The sequence below is a fragment of the Entelurus aequoreus genome, linkage group LG12 (genome assembly GCF_033978785.1).
Source record: "Entelurus aequoreus isolate RoL-2023_Sb linkage group LG12, RoL_Eaeq_v1.1, whole genome shotgun sequence".
In the NCBI taxonomy this organism is placed as follows: Eukaryota; Metazoa; Chordata; class Actinopteri; order Syngnathiformes; family Syngnathidae; genus Entelurus; species Entelurus aequoreus.
In genome coordinates, this window is record NC_084742.1 from 52,441,578 (window position 1) to 52,463,881 (window position 22,304).

The 22,304-nt window shown below is 41.3% G+C and overlaps 1 protein-coding gene across 2 annotated transcripts in view; it reads left to right on the forward strand.

Moving 5' to 3' along the window:
• The window catches only part of ttll12 (tubulin tyrosine ligase-like family, member 12), an 81,812-nt gene that overhangs the window by 32,518 nt on the left and 26,990 nt on the right, over nucleotides 1–22,304 (forward strand). Inside the window, exons 7-11 of one of the 2 annotated variants that reach the window (XM_062067051.1) lie at nucleotides 5,121–5,237; nucleotides 7,476–7,664; nucleotides 15,867–15,938; nucleotides 19,588–19,699; nucleotides 21,378–21,529. In XM_062067051.1, the coding sequence (XP_061923035.1) occupies nucleotides 5,121–5,237; nucleotides 7,476–7,664; nucleotides 15,867–15,938; nucleotides 19,588–19,699; nucleotides 21,378–21,529 (642 nt within the window). The remainder of the gene's footprint in view (nucleotides 1–5,120; nucleotides 5,238–7,475; nucleotides 7,665–15,866; nucleotides 15,939–19,587; nucleotides 19,700–21,377; nucleotides 21,530–22,304) is intronic. The other variant, XM_062067053.1, reaches the window with a different exon arrangement.

Here is a 22,304-nt window from a genome sequence, read left to right on the forward strand (position 1 = left end):
GGACTGGACTCTCACACTATTATGTTAGATCCACTATGGACTGGACTCTCACAATATTATGTTGGATCCACTATGGACTGGACTCTGACACTATTATGTTAGATCCACTATGGACTGTACTCTCACACTATTATGTTAGATCCACTATGGACTGGACTCTCGCAATATTATGTTAGATCCACTATGGACTGGACTCTGACACTATTATGTTAGATCCACTATGGACTGGACTCTCGCAATATTATGTTAGATCCACTATGGACTGGACTCTGACACTATTATGTTAGATACACTATGGACTGTACTCTCACAATATTATGTTAGATCCACTATGGACTGGACTCTCACATTATTATGTTAGATCCACTATGGACTGTACTCTCACACTATTATGTTAGATCCACTATGGACTGTACTCTCACACTATTATGTTAGATCCACTATGGACTGAAATCTCACAATATTATGTTAGATCCACTATGGACTGGACTCTGACACTATTATGTTAGATCCACTATGGACTGGACTCTCACAATATTATGTTAGATCCACTATGGACTGGACTCTCACAATATTATGTTAGATCCACTATGGACTGGACTCTCACACTATTATGTTAGATCCACTATGGACTGGACTCTCGCAATATTATGTTAGATCCACTATGGACTGGACTCTGACACTATTATGTTAGATACACTATGGACTGTACTCTCACAATATTATGTTAGATCCACTATGGACTGGACTCTCACACTATTATGTTAGATCCACTATGGACTGGACTCTCACACTATTATGTTAGACCCACTATGGACTGGACTCTCACAATATTATGTTAGATCCACTATGGACTAGACACTTACACTATTATGTTAGATCCACTATGGACTGGACTCTCACAATATTATGTTAGATCCACTATGGACTGGACTCTCACACTATTATGTTAGATCCACTATGGACTGGACTCTCACTATTATGTTAGATCCACTATGGACTGGACTCTCACTATTATGTTAGATCCACTATGGACTGGAGTCTCACACTATTATGTTAGATCCACTATGGACTGGACTCTCACAATATAACAACACAGAAAAATAAGCCAAATGTGATCATATTTTACACAGAACTCCAAAAATGGACTGGACAAAATTATTGGCACATTTTCAAAATTGTAAGAAATAGTTGAATTCTAATCATGTGTTGCACTTTTAACTGGATTCTAACTCACCTGTAGCAAGTAACAGGTGCTGGCAATATACAAATCACACTAGCAGCCAGTTAAAATGGAGAAAAATTGACTCGACCTTTGTATTGTGTGTACCACACTGAGCATGGAGAAAAGAAAGAAGAGCGAAGAACTCTCGGAAGATTTGAGAAGCAAGATTGTGGAAAGGCATGGACAATCTCAAGGCTACAAGTCCATCTCCAGAGATCTAAATGTTCCTGTGTCTACTGTGCGCAATGTCATCAAGAAGTTTAAAGCCCATGGCACTGTAGCTAACCTGTGGACGGAAAAGAAAAATTGATTAAAGACTGCAACGAAGGATTGTTAGAATTGTGGACAAAGAACCTCGAATCCACTTCGAAAAAAATTCAAGCTGACCTGCCGACACTGACAGACAGCAGCTTTATTATTGTTCATTCTTAACATGTACAAGACACATAAGAACTGAAATTACATTTTCGGCACAATCCCACTAAGAGTAGACATACGTTACAGGGGGACAAGACGAGACCGCCAACGGATCAGCCACTTACAGCGCTCCTTAAAAAGGTGGGAAAAAGGTGACATTGGGAAAGGGGGAAGAGTAAAAAAAATATCAATCTAAGGCCGGACCCTCAGGAGGGGTCCAGACTGAGTCCGAGGGAAAAACCTCACATAGCATGGCACACATAAACATGGTACATGTAATCACAACAACTCGCACAGAGGTGGGGGGGGAGTTTGGATCTTGGAGGCCGGCTGCCGCTATAAAGCGCTCCTCAGCCCCCACAACCCCGGAGGAATTAATCAGGAGTGAAGGCGTTGATTTGGGGAAGGTCGTGTGCGTGCATGTATGCCCAATTAACTTGGGTGAGATGTTGAAATGTTTTTGTGGACTGGGGCCGATCTCAAAAGTTCGACACCAGGTGCTTGTTGAAAAAAAGGAAGGTCAAAAGCGTCCATCTTTGAGGAGTCCTCGGGGGAGTTCTTCAGAACAGCCTGTTCCTATCAAGGCCATTCGAGGGAGTCAAATCGTAGATTAAGATGTTGTTTTTCTTCGAGCAGTCCAAACAATGACTTGCCTGCTCTCGTGTCCTTGCTGGCTCTCTCAAATTCAATTTATTTATTCTTTCCCTGCAAACTTCTCCAAGATGAGATCCATTTTGCGATTCAAATCAAAATCTCTCCAGTCCACCCAATCCTTCCATTGCGTTGAACAGCCTTTGGGCCCCTTGAGTGGCCCAGCCCAATCAGCAGGTGTCCCGCGATCACGGTTCCAAATAAGTAGATGTCTTCCACGTCCTCGATGAAAAGGACTGAGAGGCACATGAGTCTCCATTTATCCCAGGAATCTCTCACGTACCCCGCAGCAATGGTTCCATCAGGACAGCCTGGCTCCCCCAGACCTCTTTTCCTTGTCGAAAAGACTGTGTCAATTGCATCGAGAGTCCAGCTGATCATATTCATTTTGATGTTTAGATTTGAGGACAGCGCAAGAAAAGAGGTTTCAAAAAAGTTCAGACAAAGACAAGGACACAGAAAGCAAGCAGGGAAGGAGGGAACGGAGAAAAATGCGACCGCCCTCACCAAGAGGCAAGACAGAAAAGCCAGGGTACAACAGTGTCGGCTCGCACTATCCGTTGCCATCTCAAGGAAAAGGGACGCTATGGTAGGAGACCCAGGAGGACCCCGCTGCTGACATAAAAAAGCAAGACTGGAGTTAGCAAAAACTTACCTGAGGAAGCCAAAATCCTTCTGGGAGAACGTCCTGTAGACAGATGAGACTAGAGTGGACCTTTTTGGTAAAGCACATCATCACACTGTTTACAGAATACAACATGAGGCCTTTTAAGAAAAGAACACCATCCCTACAGTCAAAGTGGAGACTCACTGATGTTTTGGGGTTGCTTTGCTGCTTCTGGTACCGAATGCCTTGACTGTGTGTATGGCATCATGAAATCTGAGGACTACCAAAGAATGTTGGGGCATAATGTAGGACCCAGTGTCAGAAAGCTGGGTCTCCTTCAGGACAAAGACCCAAAGCATACTTCAAAAAGCACAGAAAAATGGCTTAAGACAAAGCGCTGGAGAGTTCTGAAGTGGCCATCAATGAGTCCAGATCTAAATCCTATAGAACATCCGTGGAGAGATCTAAAAACAGCAGTTGGGAGAAGGCATCCTTCAAGTCTGAGAGATCGGAAGCAGTTCGCAAAAGAAGAATGGTCCAACATTTCAGTAGCAAAGTGTAAGAAACTCATTGTTGCTTACAGGAAGGGATTGATTTCAGTTTTTTCCAAAAGGGTGTGCTACCAAATATTAGGTTGAGGGTGCCAATAATTTTGTCCAGTCCATTGTTGGAGTTCTGTGTAAAACAATATCAGATTTGGCTTTTTTTGTGTGCGTGTTGTTCCAATGTCAGCAAAAGAAATAAACATGTTAGTACCAAAGCATTTTTGATTTCAACAATTTTCTGGGAGAAGTGGTGCATTATCTGAAAGAAATGCAGGTGTGCTAATATATTTGGCCATGACTGTAAAAGAAAACCTAACAATAATGTCTGATTGAATGCTAAAAACGTTATGACAGACCGCCTTAAAAAATCGGAATGGAATTTTAATTTTTTTTTACTGAATGAGACACCCAGAATGTACATGAAAATAAAGAATGTGGGATTTACAATATTAACTATGAACGATAAAACACTGAATATTGACAACATAGGAACGTCACATCCCGTCGATCGACATACTTTACAATCAAGCGAAACGCAACAAACACAGCGAAATATGAACGCTAAGGCTAAAAAAACTCCCCACCTATGATCTGATATATCACTAAGCTATAGAACTTTCTTGTAAAAATCTACTTCCGTGTCTGACCCTGACACCCGCATTTCAGGCTGGCTGCTCTGGAAACACTCTTTGGAAACGCTCCCCACCCACACTGCTTGGTGCCTCGTTTGAGCTGCTGTGACTTAGATTACCATTGTAACTAATTAGATTACCATAGTAACTAATTAGATTACCATAGCAGTGTTTCCCATAAACCGCCAAGATACCTGTGGCGGTGGGGGCGTGGCTATGGGCGTAGTCACCATGACATCATCGAATAATTTGCATAATTTACTACAATGATATGATTTTCTCTGAAAAGGCTCAAAAAATGTATACTTACTAATTAATTATAACAGTTTTGTTTTAAACGTCCATCCATCCATCCATCCATTTTACAATATAATTACAACACTTTATGTACATATTTATATACAAATTTGAACAATAAGTTATTCACTGAAATATATTTATTAATTGTGGTTCTTACAAAAAATATATCTTATAAAATATAAAAGCTAAAATGTCTCTTAAAGCTCTGCCCCTTTAATTAGTGCATACTAAATAATTTAACTTTAGCCTACTACTACAACCATATTATTTACCAGCAACATAAAGTGAAACAGAGGCAGAGGTGTCCTGCCACAGTCAGTAACAAATAAACAGAAAACAGTAGTGGTCAAATACAAATAAGGTAACAAGAGAAGTATCCTACACTTCTCTTTTGTAAAGTAAATCTGAACAGCCTATATGGGCATCTACATCAACTATATGATTTGCCTGAGAAGCTGGACAGGACAAAGAAATAAAATAAAAATAAAAATATTTGTGGCGGACGTAATTCTTTCGTGGCGGGCCACCACAAATAAATGAATGTGTGGGAAACACTGCATAGTAACCAGTATATCATGCAAAACCGCAGATTCCAACCATTGAAATACTTTGTATAGTTCAAGACTTACAGTCATTTGAAAACATCACTGCAAGTCCAACATTAAGAGATTGATTTAAGAGCATGCTAACTACACAGCTTTGCCATGCACATGCTAAATCTCTATTTTCAAATTTCCTTCAAGGGTTTATTCTGAAATGTCCCAAGTAACTAACAACTTGAAACACGCACGTTTCCAGCTGACAGACAATGAGGAGGAGGCAGATATCATTTGGAGCTACAACCACATTAAAGACTACAGGTGAGAAGCATCCATCTATTGTCTTCTGGTTATCTGGGTGTGGGTCACGGGGGACGTCTCTGGCCACCTCCTTCAGCTCCACCAGGGGGACACGGGGGCCTTCCTAGGCCAGCTGCCAGACAATCTTTAATCATGCCTCCTCCTGTTTGGGTGTGCCCTGACCATCTCCGGGAAGCATCTAGGAGAAGTAAGAAGTAGATGTCCTACCTCAACTGGTTCATCTCGATGAGCTTCGATAGGTAGTCACCTGAAATGGTTTTCACTTCCCAGGTGTGCTTGAAGCTCATCGAGAGAATGCCAAGAGTGTGCAAAGCAGTAATCAGAAGAAAGGGTGGCTATTTTGAAGAAACTAGAATACAAAACATGTTTTTAGTTATTTCCCCTTTTTTTGTTAAGTACATGAACTCCACATTCATAGTTTTGATGCCTTCACTGACAATCTACAATGTAAATAGTCATGAAAATAAAGTAAACGCATTGAATGAGAAGGTGTCCAAACTTTTGGCCTGTACTGTATTTATATATACAAACCCCGTTTCCATATGAGTTGGGAAATTGTGTTAGATGTAAATATAAACGGAATACAATGATTTGCAAATCATTTTCAACCCATATTCAGTTGAATATGCTACAAAGACAACATATTTGATGTTCAAACTGATAAACATTTTTTTTTTTGCAAATAAACATTAACTTTAGAATTTGATGCCAGCAACACGTGACAAAGATGTTGGGAAAGGTGGCAATACATACTGATAAAGTTGAGGAATGCTCATCAAACACTTATTTGGAACATCCCACAGGTGAACAGGCAAATTGGGAACAGGTGGGTGCAATGATTGAGTATAAAAGTAGATTCCATGAAATGCTCAGTCATTCCCAAACAAGGATGGGGCGAGGGTCACCACTTTGTCAACAAATGCGTGAGCAAATTGTTGAACAGTTTAAGAAAAACCTTTCTCAACCAGCTATTGCAAGGAATTTAGGGATTTCACCATCTACGGTCCGTAATATCATCAAAGGGTTCAGAGAATCTGGAGAAATCACTGCACGTAAGCAGCTAAGCCCGTGACCTTCCATCCCTCAGGCTGTACTGCATCAACAAGCGACATCAGTGTGTAAAGGACATCACCACATGGGCTCAGGAACACTTCAGAAACCCACTTTCAGTAACTACTGTTGGTCGCTACATCTGTAAGTGCAAGTTAAAACTTTCCTATGCAAGGCGAAAACCGTTTATCAACAACACCCAGAAACGCCGTCGGCTTAGCTGGGCCTAAGCTCATCTAAGATGGACTGATTCAAAGTGGAAAAGTGTTCTGTGGTCTGACGAGTCCACATTTCAAATTGTTTTTGGAAACTGTGGACGTTGTGTCCTCCGGACCAAAGAGGAAAAGAACCATCCGGATTGTTATAGGCGCAAAGTGTAAAAGCCAGCATCTGTGATGGTATGGGGGTGTATTAGTGCCCAAGGCATGGGTAACTTACACATCTGTGAAGGCGCCATTAATGCTGAAAGGTACATACAGGTTTTGGAGCAACATATGTTGCAATCCAAGCAACGTTACCGTGGACGCCCCTGCTTATTTCAGCAAGACAATGCCAAGCCACGTGTTACATCAACGTGGCTTCATAGTAAAAGAGTGCGGGTACTAGACTGACCTGCCTGTAGTCCAGACCTGTCTCCCATTGACAATGTGTGGCGCATTATGAAGCCTAAAATACCACAACGAAGACCCCCGGACTGTTGAACAACTTAAGCTGTACATCAAGCAAGAATGGGAAAGAATTCCACCTGAAAAGCTTCAAAAATGTGTCTCCTCAGTTCCCAAATGTTTACTGAGTGTTGTTAAAAGGAAAGGCCATGTAACACAGTGGTGAACATGCCCTTTCCCAACTACTTTGGGACGTGTTGCAGCCATGAAATTCTAAGTTAATTATTATTTGCAAAAAAAAAATAAAGTTTATGAGTTTGAACATCAAATATCTTGTCTTTGTAGTGCATTCATTTGAATATGGGTTGAAAAGGATTTGCAAATCATTGCATTCCGTTTATATTTACATCTAACACAATTTCCCAGCTCATAAGGAAATGGGGTTTGTTTTATTTCATTATTGTTACTTTTGTCAGTTTCAAGTTATTTCAGTGACCACTGGGTCTTTTCTTTCACAGAAGGGTGTCAACAGTTTTATTCACATTTGTACTTTTCTCCGTTTGAATATTTTCTTTTCTAACAGGAGTTTTAGTGAGGATCGACCTCATGTCCTATTGAACCAGTTTCCCTGCGAGAACCTTATCACTGTAAAGGATTGCCTTTCTGCCTTGGCCCGGAGACTGGAAAATGGTTCTGATGTGATACCGGAAACCTTCAACCTCCAGACTGAGCTTCCACAGTTCATAAGGCACTATCAACTGACACACCAGAGGTTTTTGTTTTCTTCTTCTTTAAAAAAAAAAATCCATTACAATGAAAATCTGTTACCGTATTTTCCGGACTGTAGAGCGCGCCGGTACATATAAGCCGCACCCACTAAATAAATAAAAAAAATATAATACTTTTCCATATATTAGTCGCACCAGACTACAAGCCACATATATATTCTCTCCGAAATGATTTCACACAGAAACAATTCTGTAAATGTCTATTTAAAGACCCTAATTGTTGTCTGTAACGCGGCAGTAAAACAGCTGATCAAACAAAACAGAAGTCATGGTCATGGACCCACTAGCTGTGCAAGCCAGCTCTCCAAACAGCTAAAAAGACTCAATAACTCCATGGTGACGGATTGGTGAATTTATAGGGGAATTTGCGAAACTGGAAAAAATACAAAATTAATGTCATTGTAAGTTAATAATACTAACACAGACACTCGTAAACGTGTTAGCATTTCAGCTAATGCTAACGACACTCGCTTGGTTACATTTTGATAGCACATGCATGAAAACGCTCCTATAGACATCACACATTGGATGGTTTAGTAAGTATAAACAGTTTTAGTTTCATTGTAATACTTAAAAAATGTTGCTCAGGCTGATGAATGAAGAATCCACTAGTAGGTACGCTATGGATGGCTAGAAGACGGAACGGCACTTGTACTTCCGGTTGAAAGCACCTGCAGTGAGCGAACTTGTTCAAAAGATGGCGCCATAGCACAAACAATAACACACCGTTTCAGTGTATTTGCTTGTTTTAAAAAAAAACCTATTTGCAATATCGCTGTCAGCGAAGAAAAATCCATTAATTAGCCGCACTCTTGTATAAGCCGCAGGGTAAAAAGTGTAGGAAAAAAGTAGCGATTTTACAGTATTATATTTACTAGGGATTGGAAATTATAGGATTTTTACGATGCTCATTTCATTTTTGATTCTGCTTAACAATTATTTTCTTTACCGATTCTCATATCAATTCTCTCTTGGATGTCTTATTTACGATTTTTGTTTTGATTCTGCTATTTGATTGATTAATTGAAGCTTTTTATTAGCAGATTATATGAATAATTATATAGATTAATAATTATATGAATCGGTAGAGTTTTCACAGTGCGGACAGTTGACCACTTAATGGTAACACCCAAATAAGTTTTGCAACTTGTTTAAGTCGGGGTCCACGATAATCCATTCATGGTACAAATATATACTATCAATAATTGCAATGGGCTGAAAGGACAGCCCTGCCGCGTTAGAACAATAGAGGTGAAAGTATTGGGATTGAATATTGTTTATCTTGAACGAGGCCACTGGGGATAATAGAGAAGCTTAACCAACGAAATAAAACAGTTTCAGAAGCCAAATCTCTCCAGGACATAAAATAGATAGTTCCACTCCACCCTGTCAAAATGTGTTCTACATCTATTGATATCACTGCCTCTTGGGTGTTGGAAGCAGGCACATTGTACGATGTATTGAAAAGACGCTGAAGATTACAAAAGGAGTGCCTGTTTCGAATCAACCCGGTTTGATCTGCATTAATAATAGAAAGAAAAATAGTGTCAAGACGTAACGCTAGCATTTTAGACAATAATTTAAAATCCACATTCAACAGACTAATAGGACGATACGAAGAGGGATCTTTGTCTTCTCTCAAGAGGAGAGAATTTTACGCTTGGTTCTGTGTTTGTGGGAGGTGGCCAGTTTTTAATGAATCATTCTACATATCCAGTAATAAAGGGGCAAATTTATGACTTTATGACTCGTCTTTTAGCAAAGGTAAAACCATTTTTATCTTTTAACCTTTTTGAACAAGTCGTGCATGCTTTTATTTCAAGTCGCCTGGACTACTGCAATGCACTTTATGCTGGCATTAGCCAAAAAGCTCTCTCCCAGTTGCAGTTAGTCCAGAACGCGGCAGCACGACTTTTAACAGGGGCCAGGAAACGCGAGCATATAACCCCAATTCTTCGGAGTTTGCACTGGCTCCCTGTTCATTTTAGAATTGATTTTAAATCCTTGCTGTTTGTTTTTAAAGCTTTACATGGACTGGCACCTCAGTATATCTCGGACCTCATCCAAATTTACACTCCTGCACGTGCTCTGAGGTCCGAGAGCCAGCTCCAGCTCGTGGTGCCCAGGACGAGACTTAAAACCAGGGGAGACAGGGCCTTCTCTGTGGTCGGCCCTAAACTCTGGAACACTCTGCCCCTCCATGTTCAAACTGCTTCCACAGTAGAGTGTTTTAAGTCTCGTCTTCAGACCCACTTTTATTCTTTGGCTTTTAACACTACGTGAGTTGTGTGGTCTTCTGTCCTCTGTTGTCCTGTGTGGTTTTTTTTTAATAAATTTTGATGTCTATTTTACTGTTTTAATTGGTTTTACCCTTTAAAATCGTTTTTAATCATATTTATTTTTTATATTGTCTCTGTATTGGTTTTCTATTCATTTATTCTTTGTTTTTATTCAGTCATTGGTGTAGCATAATATTGTTTTTAATATTGTTTTTAATATTGTTTTTAACATGGCTGTGCAGCACTTTGGAAACATTCTTGTTGTGTAAATGTGCTATATAAATAAAGTGGATTGGATTGGATTGGATGACAAAAAAGGGTAACCATTCGGTCCCAGAAATTTACCGCTTTGAGGAGATAACACTGCAACGTTCAGTTCTGCAGCGGTGACTGGTATTCTCCAATTCCATCGCAGTGGAGGGGATCTCCAGATTGTTAAAAAAGTCATCCAGCTCAGGGGTGGAACGTTGAGCAGACGAGTATAGGGATGCATATAAATCCTTAAAGGCCTACTGAAATGAAATGTTCTTATTTAAACGGGAATAGCAGATCCATTCTATGTGTCATACTTGATCATTTCGCGATATTGCCATATTTTTGCTGAAAGGATTTAGTAGAGAACATCGACGATAAAGTTTGCAACTTTTGGTCGCTGATAAAAAAAGCCTTGCCTGTACCGGAAGTAGCGTGACGTCACAGGTTGAAGGGCTCCTCACATTTCCCCATTGTTTACACCAGCAGCGAGAGCTATTCAGACCAGAAAGCGACGATTACCCCATTAATTTGAGCGAGGATGAAAGATTCGTGGATGAGGAACGTAAGAGTGAAGGACTAGCGTGCAGTGCAGGACGTATCTTTTTTCGCTCTGACCGTAACTTAGGTAAAAGGGCTCATTGGATTCCACACTTTCTCCTTTTTCTATTTTGGATCACGGATTGGTATTTTTAACCACCTCGGATACTATATCCTCTTGAAAATGAGAGTCGAGAACGCGAAATGGACATTCACAGTGACTTTTATCTCCACGACAATACATCGGCGAAGCACTTTAGCTACGGTGCTAACGTGATAGCATCGGGCTTAACTGCAGATAGAAACAAAAGAAATAAACCCCTGACTGGAAGGATAGACAGAAAATCAACAATACTATTAAATCATGGACCTGTAACTACATGGTTAATGCTTTCCAGCCTGGCGAAGCTTAACAATGCTGTTGCTAACGACGCCATTGAAGCTAACTTAGCTACGGGACCTCACAGAGCTATGCTAAAAACATTAGCTATGCACCTACGCCAGCCAGCCCTCATCTGCTCATCAACACCCGTGCTCACCTGCGTTCCAGCGATCGACGGAGCGTCGAAGGACTTCACCCGATCATCGATGCGGTCGGCGGCTAGCGTCGGATAGCGCGTCTGCTATCCAAGTCAAAGTCCTCCTGGTTGTGTTGCTGCAGCCAGCCGCTAATACACCGATCCCACCTACAGCTTTCTTCTTTGCTGTCTTCATTGTTCATTAAACAAATTGCAAAAGATTCACCAACACAGATGTCCAGAATACTGTGGAATTTTGCGATGAAAACAGAGCATTTTGTATTGGATACAATGGAATACTTCCGTTTCAACGATTGACGTCATACATAAACGTTTTCAACCGGAAGTTTCGCGGGAAATTTTAAATTGCACTTTATAAGTTAACCCGGCCGTATTGGCATGTGTTGCAATGTTAAGATTTCATCATTGATATATAAACTATCAGACTGCGTGGTCGGTAGTAGTGGCTTTCAGTAGGCCTTTAAACCACTTCCAAAAGATCACTCTCCATTAGTTACAGTCACAAATACACCAATCACAATTAATGGCACTTTTAAATATCTGTTCTCTGGTCAATAAGTATTTTAGTATTAATGATTTGATTTTAAACCACAAACTAAGTTACTTGCTTTGAACTGAGGTATGACTGGGTACAGATGCACCAGTTGTTCTCACTGAGGCCTCTCCATCCTTTGCTTTTTCAGTCAGAAGTGGTAGGAAGAGAGATGGTGCACCATTAATAGCCACACATTCCCTAACAGCAAAACAGATTTGATTTGATCACTATACCACTTTGGAATATCAGGCAATTGTTTTTAGCAGCCCCCCAGTTGTTTATAGACCACCCAAAAAACGTGCTGCTTTTATGAATGATTTTTTTTTTTTATCAGTCGTTCATTCACTCAACATATAATATGATCATTTGAGCTAGCAATTTTTATCTACACACCAATAATGTTTTAGACCATGTTTCGAGGGAATTAAAAAAAAAAAGTTAAATGTTATGGTTTTTACCCGACATGTCACACAGTTGACTCACACACTCTGGATTTGGTCATCAATTATGTCGACCTGGCTGTCTGACTACTACTGTGTCTTTTTAATATCACAGCTTTTACACAGCGGGAGACCTCAGTGCCAAACGTGATAAAGTGCTATCTAACTACTGAAGGGACTGCACATTTCATTAGATTTTTAAATAACAGTCCTCCATCAGTTTTACCTGCACCCTGTGATTTTATGGTACAAGTTTAATCAAAACCTCAAATCCAGCCTTGATGCTGTTGCTCCTCTAAAATCAAGTCATTTATTTTTTAAAACCAATACCAATAAATGATGAGGAAATCAAAAAACTACAAAGAAATTGCAGGATAGCAGAGAGGAAATGGAGGGAGAATAAACAAATGATTAACTAGCAAATATTATGTGAACAGCAAAGAATATACAACACTGCTGTGGAAGTCGCTTCCTAGCAGTTCCACTGAAGACACGGCACAAGAGCCAAGCGTGCAGTTGTTAACAAAGGTTTTAATACTCAAATTGTTTCAACAAAGTCCCTCTCCCCCAGAACGTGACTTTTCAGTCACGTCCGTATCCTCTCTCTCTCTCTGCTCCCGGCCGCTTACTGTTAAAGACAACAGATGATTAGACAACTCGTACCACCTGGGAAATCTAATCACCTGCCAGCTGTGTCTTGCCATCAGCACTGCCACGCCCCCGTCTGATGGTGCTCTGTCTTCAGCACCATGGACAGAGGCGGTGACCTTTGCTCCTGCAGGCGCGCTGGTCACACTCTCCCTCCACAACTGCGGTTAGGAATGCAAGAAACCCTTTTTTCTCCACTGTCATTGCAGACATTAGGAATAAGTCCTTTTTGCCACTATTAATCGTTTGTTTAACCCTGATTTTAGTAATGTACCCCAGACTCTTTTTGTGAGCAGTTTGCAGACCACTTCAGAGAAAAAATAAACATGATCAGATGTGATATTTAATCTTCCCATACAGATTTTAATCCATCTCATGGTCTGTTTTTACCTTAGGAAACGCTGGACAGTTTTGTCCTGGTTAAAGGCCTACTGAAATGAATTTTTTTTATTTAAACGGGGATAGCAGATCCATTCTATGTGTCATACTTGATCATTTCGCGATATTGACATATTTTTGCTGAAAGGATTTAGTAGAGAACATCGACGATAAAGTTCGCAATTTTTGGTCGCTGATAAAAAAAAGCCTTGCCTGTACCGGAAGTAGCGTGACGTCACAGGTTGAAAGGCTCCTCACATTTCCCTATTGTTTACACCAGCAGCGAGAGCGATTCGGACCGAGAAAGCGACGATTACCCCATTAATTTGAGCCAGGATGAAAGATTCGTGGATGAGGAACGTGAGAGTGAAGGACTAGAGTGCAGTGCAGTACGTATCTTTTTTCACTCTGACCGTAACTTAGGTAAAAGGGCTCATTGGATTCCACACTCTCTCCTTTTTCTATTGTGGATCACGGATTTGTATTTTAAACCACCTCGGATACTATATCCTCTTGAAAATGAGAGTCGAAAACGCGAAATGGACATTCACAGTGACTTTTATCTCCATGACAATACATCGGCGAAGCACTTTAGCTACGGAGCTAACGTGATAGCATCGGGCTTAACTGCAGATAGAAACAAAAGAGATAAACCCCTGACTGAAATGATAGACAGAAAATCAACAATACTATTAAATCATGGACCTGTAACTACACGGTTAATGCTTTCCAGCCTGGCGAAGCTTAACAATGCTGTTGCTAACGACGCCATTGAAGCTAACTTTGCTACGGGACCTCAACCATTGACGTCACGCGCATACGTCATCATATATAGACGTTTTCAACCGCAAGTTTCGCGGGAAATTTAAAATTGCACTTTATAAGTTAACCCGGCCGTATTGGCATGTGTTGCAATGTTAAGATTTCATCATTGATATATAAACTATCAGACTGCGTGGTCGGTAGTAGTGGGTTTCAGTAGGCCTTTAAACAACTGTTTAATTTTTTTAAATTCATGTAATATTTGAGATAAATTTCAGTATATATTTACGGTGAACCACAGTACAAAGACAACCCTTTTAAAGATTGTGAACGATCCCAGGTTGAGTGCCGACTCTCAAAAACTGTCTTGGTTCTACTGGATCTTAGTGCTTCCTTTGATACAGTAGATCACCTCATTCTTTGAAATAGACTGAAACACCTGTTGGGCCTCTCTGGTACTGTTCACAAATGGTTCATGTCCTATCTTTCAGACGGAACATTCTTGGTAACTATGGATAAGTGCTCCCCAAAGACCCATGACATCACATGTCGATCAATAAATCAATCAATGTTTACTTATATTGCCCTAAATCGTCGTCGTCGTTGGCGATCACTCGAAACGAGTATGATTGTCCTCCTGTTGGTGGGATTGCCTTCAGGAGAACGCCTGTGCGTGGAATCTAAATCACGAGTGTCTCAAAGGGCTGCACAAGCCACATCGACATCCTCGGCTCAGATCCCACATCAGGGCAAGGAAAAACTCAACCCAATGGGACAATGAGAAACCTTGGAGGGGACCGCAGAAGTGCCCCACCTCCCCTGGGCGACCGGTGCAATGGACGTCGAGTGGATCTAGCATAATATTGTGAGAGTCCAGTCCATAGTGGATCTAACATAATACTGAGAGTCCAGTCCATAGTGGGGCCAGCAGGAGACCATCCCGAGCAGAGACAGGTCAGCAGAGCGGAGACGTCCCCAACCGATGCACAGATGAGCGGTCCACCCCGGGTCCCGACTTTGGACAGCCAGCGCTTTATCCGTGGCCACCGAACCTGTGCCCCCTCCACGAAGGAGAGGGGGGCAGAGCAGAAAAGAAACGGCGGATCAACTGGTCTAAAAAGGGGGTCTATTTAAAGGCTAGAGTATACAAATGAGTTTTAAGATGGGACTTAAATGCTTCTACTGAGGTAGCATCTCTAACTGTTACCGGGAGGGCATCCCAGAGTACTGGAGCCCGAATAGAAAACGCTCTATTCGGGCCCGCAGACTTTTTTCGGGCTCTGGGCTCTAATAAGCTGGACTTCTTTGAACACAGATTTCTTGCCGGGACATATGGTACAATACAATCAACAAGATAGGATGGAGCTAGACCGTGTTAGGTTTTATTCTTTTTAATATTTACTCTTGTCATCAGGAGACATGGAATTCATTTTCTACAGTTATGCTGAAGGCACACCGTTGTACATTTACATGTCTCCTGATGACAAAGACCAATTGATACTCTTTTTAGTTGCATTTTAGATAATACATCCTAGATGGTGGATAACCTTTTACAGCTTAACCAGGATAAGACTAAAGTATTAGTCATTGGTTCTGAGAGAGAAACACATATCGAAACTTCAATCATTGTCTTTAACTCCATCACTCCGAGTGAAAAATCTGTGCGTCGTTTTCGACTCTGACCTTAGTTTTATACCACATATAAAAAATATAATAACTAAAATAGGTTTTTATCATCCCAAAAATATAGCCAGAATTCGCCCAATTCTCTCTCAGGGCAGCACGGAGACAGTAATGCATGCTTTTATTACAGGTCTGTGGAAGTCGCCTCCCAGCAGCTCCACTGCAGACACGGCACAAGAGCTCAGCGTGCAGGTTCAACAAGGTTTTAATCGAAATGTTTTCTTTCCAACAACAGTTTTCTCTCCTAGAACGTGACTTTTCAGCCACGTCCGTAACCTCCTCTCTCCTCTGCTCCCGTCCGCTTACTGTTAAAGACAACAGATGATTAGATTAACACGTACCACCTGTGAAATATAATCACCTACCAGCTGTGTCTCGCCGTCCCGCACATGCCCCGCCCCTAGTCGATGGTGCTCCACCCTCAACACCATTGACGGAGGTGGTACCTTTGCTCCTGCAGTGCGCTGATCACACTCCCTCCACAAAGTCGTATAGATTTTTGTAACGCCCTGCTTTCGGGTCTTCCTAAAAAGTTTATTGCACCTTTACACTACCGTATTTTGTTCCACAACATTGCCAATAAGAGACATCCAAACTTCATGTCGGGACATGAATGTAGCATTTTCCTCAATTGAAGCAAAGGCGGCTCAATTCCGAGCTACGGCCGGAGTTAAGTTGAGAAAAATGGAAATCCTGTTGCCCAGATAGGATGGTTTAGAAAGCCTAGAATCTAGTCGTAGAATCTGGTTCCTGACTTGAAATAAATTAACTTGTACAACGAGCGGCCTAAAAGATTCGCCATATTTAAGCCTAGTGCGCAGGGTCCAGTGAGCACGATCCAACATGGGCTTGTCTTGGAGCTTCAGCACTTCCTGCAAGAACTGGTAAACTCAGTCGGACGGGGGCCCCTCACACCCCTCAGAGAGGCCCACCACTCAGATATTATTCATCGCATTTTTTAGAGAGGAGATCCACGGTGGCAATTCACTTGTTGACACTAGCACGGAGGTCAGTTAGATCATTAGCATTAGCAGCGAGCTCCAGGCTAGCCATGGCCCCACTATGAGATGAGAGAATGCTCTTGAATGGTTCCATAACAGCTGCTATCTCTCCGCTGACAACGGATTTAAAACGGTCAAGGATGTCGGCTCACATTTCGTCCCTTTTCCGACTTCCTCCATGATATCTGGATCCAGACACGCACGATGCTTGGCGCGGCCTGGCTTGTCGGATTTTCCTAGGCCAGACTGAGGAATTGACAGTTGCAATGATAAAAAAATGAAGCTGTGCACGACAGGTTAGTCAAAGTATTGTTGAGTTGACGGCTGGAGCCAGCAAAAGTGCCAGTAAAACACAAAAAAGTCACATTTCAACAGAGCCCCCTCCATACTTGCCAACCTTGAGACCTCCGAATTCAGGAGACGGGGTTTGGGGGTGTATATTGTAGCGTCCCGGAAGAGTTAGTGCTGCAAGGGGTTCTGGGTATTTGTTCTGTTGTGTTTATGTTGTGTTACGGTGCGGATGTTCTCCCGAAATGTGTTTGTCATTCTTGTTTGGTGTGGGTTCACAGTGTGGCGCATATTTATAACAGTGTTAAAGTTGTTTATATGGTCACCCTCACAGTGACATGTATGGCTGTTGACCAAGTATGCATGGCATTCACTCGTGTGTGTGAAAAGCCGTAAATATTATGTGACTAGGCCGGCAGGCATAGGCAATGCCTTTAAGGCACGCCCCCAATTTAGTTGTCTGGGTGGAAATCGGGAGAAATTCGGAAGAATGGTTGCCCCGGGAGATTTTCCGTAGGGGCACTGAAATTCGGGAGTCTCCCAGGAAAATCGGGAGGGTTGGCAAGTATGGCCCCCTCTAAGGATGCCCTACACCAGAGGTGTCAAATTTGTTTTCAATGAGGGCCACTTCGTAGTTATGTTTGTCCCTGAAGGGCCGCTTCTAACAGTGAATACTATTATTACATACTTTTTTAATAAATTTTATTAGTAGATTAAAAATTTAAAAAAAGTAAAAACAAATATGTTAAGTTGCAATAATTTCACCTCAAATTTTTGTATAAATTACTGTAAATGGAAAAACAGTACTGCTGTTTTTATAGTAAAAAATGTCAGCTCAGTTGCCAGAATTTTACTGTAAAATTATTTGTTTTACTGTAAATAAAAAAAAATCTATTTTACAGTAAAATTTTGGCACCCGAGCTGCCAGTTTTTTGTTTGTTTGTTTTTTTACCGCAAATCAACGACTATGGATTTTTCGGTGTATTACTGTAAATGCCAAAACAGCACCACAGTTTATTACATTAAAAAAAAGGTACTGTTTTTTTCATTTAGAGAAACATGCTGTAAAAAACACGGTCAATTTCACAATTTTACCATGCAATCTATTGCTACTTTTACATTGCACAATTTGATGGATAACTTGCTTTGGAGTCATTATTATTATGTATTTCTATTGAAAAAATGGTCTGAATGTTTGATAATATATTTTGGCATAATTAGACAACATTTTAGTTAACATAATTTGCGATCACATGGAGTACATATACCCCCCCCCCCCCAAAATAGAAAGAAAGAATACATTTAGTAAGAAAAGTTACAGTACTTTATTGATACATATTATTTCTAGGCTTTTGAGGGGCCAAAAATAATGAAGTGGCGGGCCACATCTGGCCGGGCCTTGAGTTTGACACCTGTGCCCTACACCGTCCATGCTCAACCGGAAGTCTCCTCATGGAAAGCTCTGTTGGCATTGTATCAAATTGTAGAGGTTGCCCTCTAGTGGGTTCCTCGGACCACCACACACTGCCACGAGAGCCTGGGTTTCAGGCTACAGCACTGTTTTATTTGCATAAATAGTGCAAGGCTTTTGCTTTCCAGCAAAATGTCTTTTCTCCCCTGTCTCGTTCCGGCTGCTGCTAATAAAGGTGACAGGTGATTAGATAACAAAGCCCACCTGGGCCATCTACTCACCAATCGCTGTCTTTGAGGCCGGTCCTTGCACACCCCGTCCCGCGGCAGGCCTGCAGGCCACGGCCCCCCTCCACACAAATGCTTCATGATTTATAGTTGCCAATTTTGATACAATAATTAGTCTACTAAAATCAATACTATGGATAAAACTACACAGATAAGACATCTAGCAGGTAAACACATATTGTTCAATGAAACTGTGGGAGTTTTTACAAAAATCAGTCATTTCATTTCACGATTTAGACTTGGCTAATAATTGGCAACACCCAACCAGCTGTGTGTGCATTAATGTGTACAGTAAGGTCACTCTTTCAACTCCTGATTGCTTGTTGTTTCAATATTGACCTTAGTTTAAAGCAAAGGTGCTAATACGAGGCGTGTTTTAAAGCGTCTCCTTTATTGTTAGTTTTGAAGCCCAATTACCTCCATATTGTACTTCACCACCCTCTTTATTAACCATTCTTTCTCTCCACGCTGTTTCTGCTTTAACACTCAACATGCGCCTCGGCTCAGCAGCATGCGGACGAAAAAAGTACCGATATTTTGCACAGGCAGAATAATAGCTTTGTTTTTATTCATACTTTATTCGTACTTTGTTAGTACTGGTATACCCCACAACCGTGTCATGTGTGAAGTGGCCGTGCCAGCAACTTGAGGGTTCCAGGTTCGATCCCTGCTTCCGCCATCCTAGTCTCTGCCGTTCTGTCCTTGGGAAAGACACTTTACCCACCTGCTCCCAGTGTCACCCACACTGGTTTAAATGTAACTTAGATATTGGGTTTCACTATGTAAAGCGCTTTGAGTAATTAGAGAAAAAGCGCTATATAAATATAATTCACTTCACTGCACTTTTGTTTTTGTTTTTTTCAGGGGAGACGATAACCACTGGATATGCAAGCCCTGGAATTTGGCCCGTGGGATGGACATACACATCACTAACAATCTGAACTACATAATCCGACAGAGGGAGAGTACGCCAAAGGTATTGACAAAGTTCAATGAGTACAATGCAGTACATTCACAAAGCATTTTATCTTCTATTATATTACTGTACTAAACCCCTCTGGCAAGTTTTTGCTAATGTATTCAAAAGGACTCAAATGACAAACCTGATGTTTTTAACACGACTGCAATACATAACAGACAATTGACATCAAAATACATACAGTATTCAAAACCCAAAACCAGTGAAGTTGGCACATTGTGTAAATTGTAAATAAAAACAGAATACAATGATTTGGAAATACTTTTCAACTTATATTCAATTGAATAGACTGCAAAGACAAGATATTTAATATTTTAACTGAGAAACAAATTTTTGATTTGCAAATAATCATTGACCTAGAATTTAATGGCAGAGCAACACATTGCAAAAAAGTTGGCACAGGGGCATTTTTACCACTGTGTTACATGGCCTTTCCTTTTAACAACACTCAGTAAACGTTTGGGAACTGAGGAGACCAATTTTTGAAGCTTTTTAGGTGGAATTATTTCCCATTCTTGCTTGATGTACAGCTTAAGTTGTTCAACAGTCCTGGGTCTCCGTTGCAGTATTTTAGGCTTCATAATACGCCACACATTTTCAATGGAAGACAGGCTTGGACTACAGGCAGGCCAGTCTAGTACCCGCACTCTTTTACTATGAAGCCACACTGTTGTAACACGTAGCTAAGTTAGCTTCAATGGCGTCATTAGCAACAGCATTGTTAAGCTTCGCCAGGCTGGAAAGCATTAACCGTGTAGTTATGGGTCCATGGTTTAATAGTATTGTTGATTTTCTGTCTATCCTTCCAGTCAGGGGTTTATTTCTTTTGTTTCTATCTGTAGTTAAGCCCGATGCTATCACGTTAGCTCCGTAGCTAAAGTGCTTTGCCGATGTATTGTCGTGGAGATAAAAGTCACTGTGAATGTCCATTTCGCGTTCTTGACTCTCATTTTCAAGAGGATATAGTATCCGAGGTGGTTTAAAATACAAATCCGTGATCCACAAAAGAAAAAGGAGAAAGTGTGGAATCCAATGAGCCCTTGTACCTAAGTTACGGTCAGAGCGAAAAAAGATACGTCCTGCTCTGCACTCTAGTCCTTCACTCTCACGTTCCTCATCCACGAATCTTTCATCCTCGCTCAAATTATTGGGGTAATCGTCGCTTTCTCGGTCCGAATCGCTCTCGCTGCATTGTAAACAATGGGGAAATGTGAGGAGCCCTTCCTCCGGTGACGTCACGCTACTTCCGGTACAGGCAAGGCTTTTTTTTATCAGCGACCAAAAGTTGTGACCTTTATCGTCATTGTTCTCTACTAAATCCTTTCAGCAAAAATATGGCAATATCGCGAAATTATCAAGTATGACACATAGAATGGATCTGCAATCCCCGTTTAAATAAAACAATTTCATTTCAGTAGGCCTTTAAAGACACATTTACCTGGTTTTGATTGATTGATTGAGACTTTTATTAGTATATTGCACAGTACAGTACATATTCCGTACAATTGACCACTAAATGGTAACACCCCAATGAGTTTTTCAACTTGTTTAAGTCGGGGTCCACATTAATCAATTCATGGTATACCATGGTGTACCATCTTTGGGACACACCCAGTGAATAATGTTTTGACTGACTGAAAAACTGATGTTATTGCAACACGGTTTCATTCCCCAGGTGGTGTGTAAATACATCGAAGATCCAGTACTGTTCTACAGGGAGGACGTCGGATGGGTCAAGTTTGACATCCGCTACATGTTGATGTTGCGCTCTGTCAAGCCTCTGCGTCTCTATGCCTACAAAGTCTTCTGGTTACGCTTTGCTAATAGGTATGGCACGATATGATATCATGTACATGTCAAATAATATGACCTCAAAATAAATACAAATAGAGTATTTATTAGAGCGGCATAACAAGGTAGCAGGCATAGTGTGAAGATCCTAGAGGACTTCAACATCAGGATGGACAAACCGGTCATGGCTAACCAGTCTGACATAAGACCGATGGAAAAATACAACAGTGATAGATGTGATAGCAACATCCGGAAAAAGAAACAAGGAAAATGTACCAAGGGCTGAAGGAAGAGCTGGAGAAAATACGGGCTATGAAAGACTTGCACAAGGTTGCCAGGGCGGTTAAAATACTCCACTGTGATGAGTTCCTTACGGCATGGGAGGTGGTCTTGGTAAATGGTAAATGGGTTATACTTGTATAGCGCTTTTCTACCTTCAAGACACTATTTCCACATTCACCCATTCACACGCACATTCGCACACTGATGGCGGGAGCTGCCAAGCAAGGCCCTAACCACGACCCATCAGGAGCTCAAGGACACAACGGACGGTAGAAGGTGGGGATTGAACCAAGAACCCTCGGGTTGTTGGCACGGCAACTCTCCCAACTGCGCCACGCCTTGGTTGACATGACTCTTTAGCGTCGCGTACAGGGGCGGTGCCTGAGACTATGGTGGTGGTTCCTCTTTTAAAGATTAGGATCCTGAGGGTGTGTTCCAACCATCGCAAGAATACATTCCTCAGCATTCCTGATCATTTGGGGATTGAGGAGGGTCCACTGGATATTGGAGGTGCATTGGAGTTCCTGGT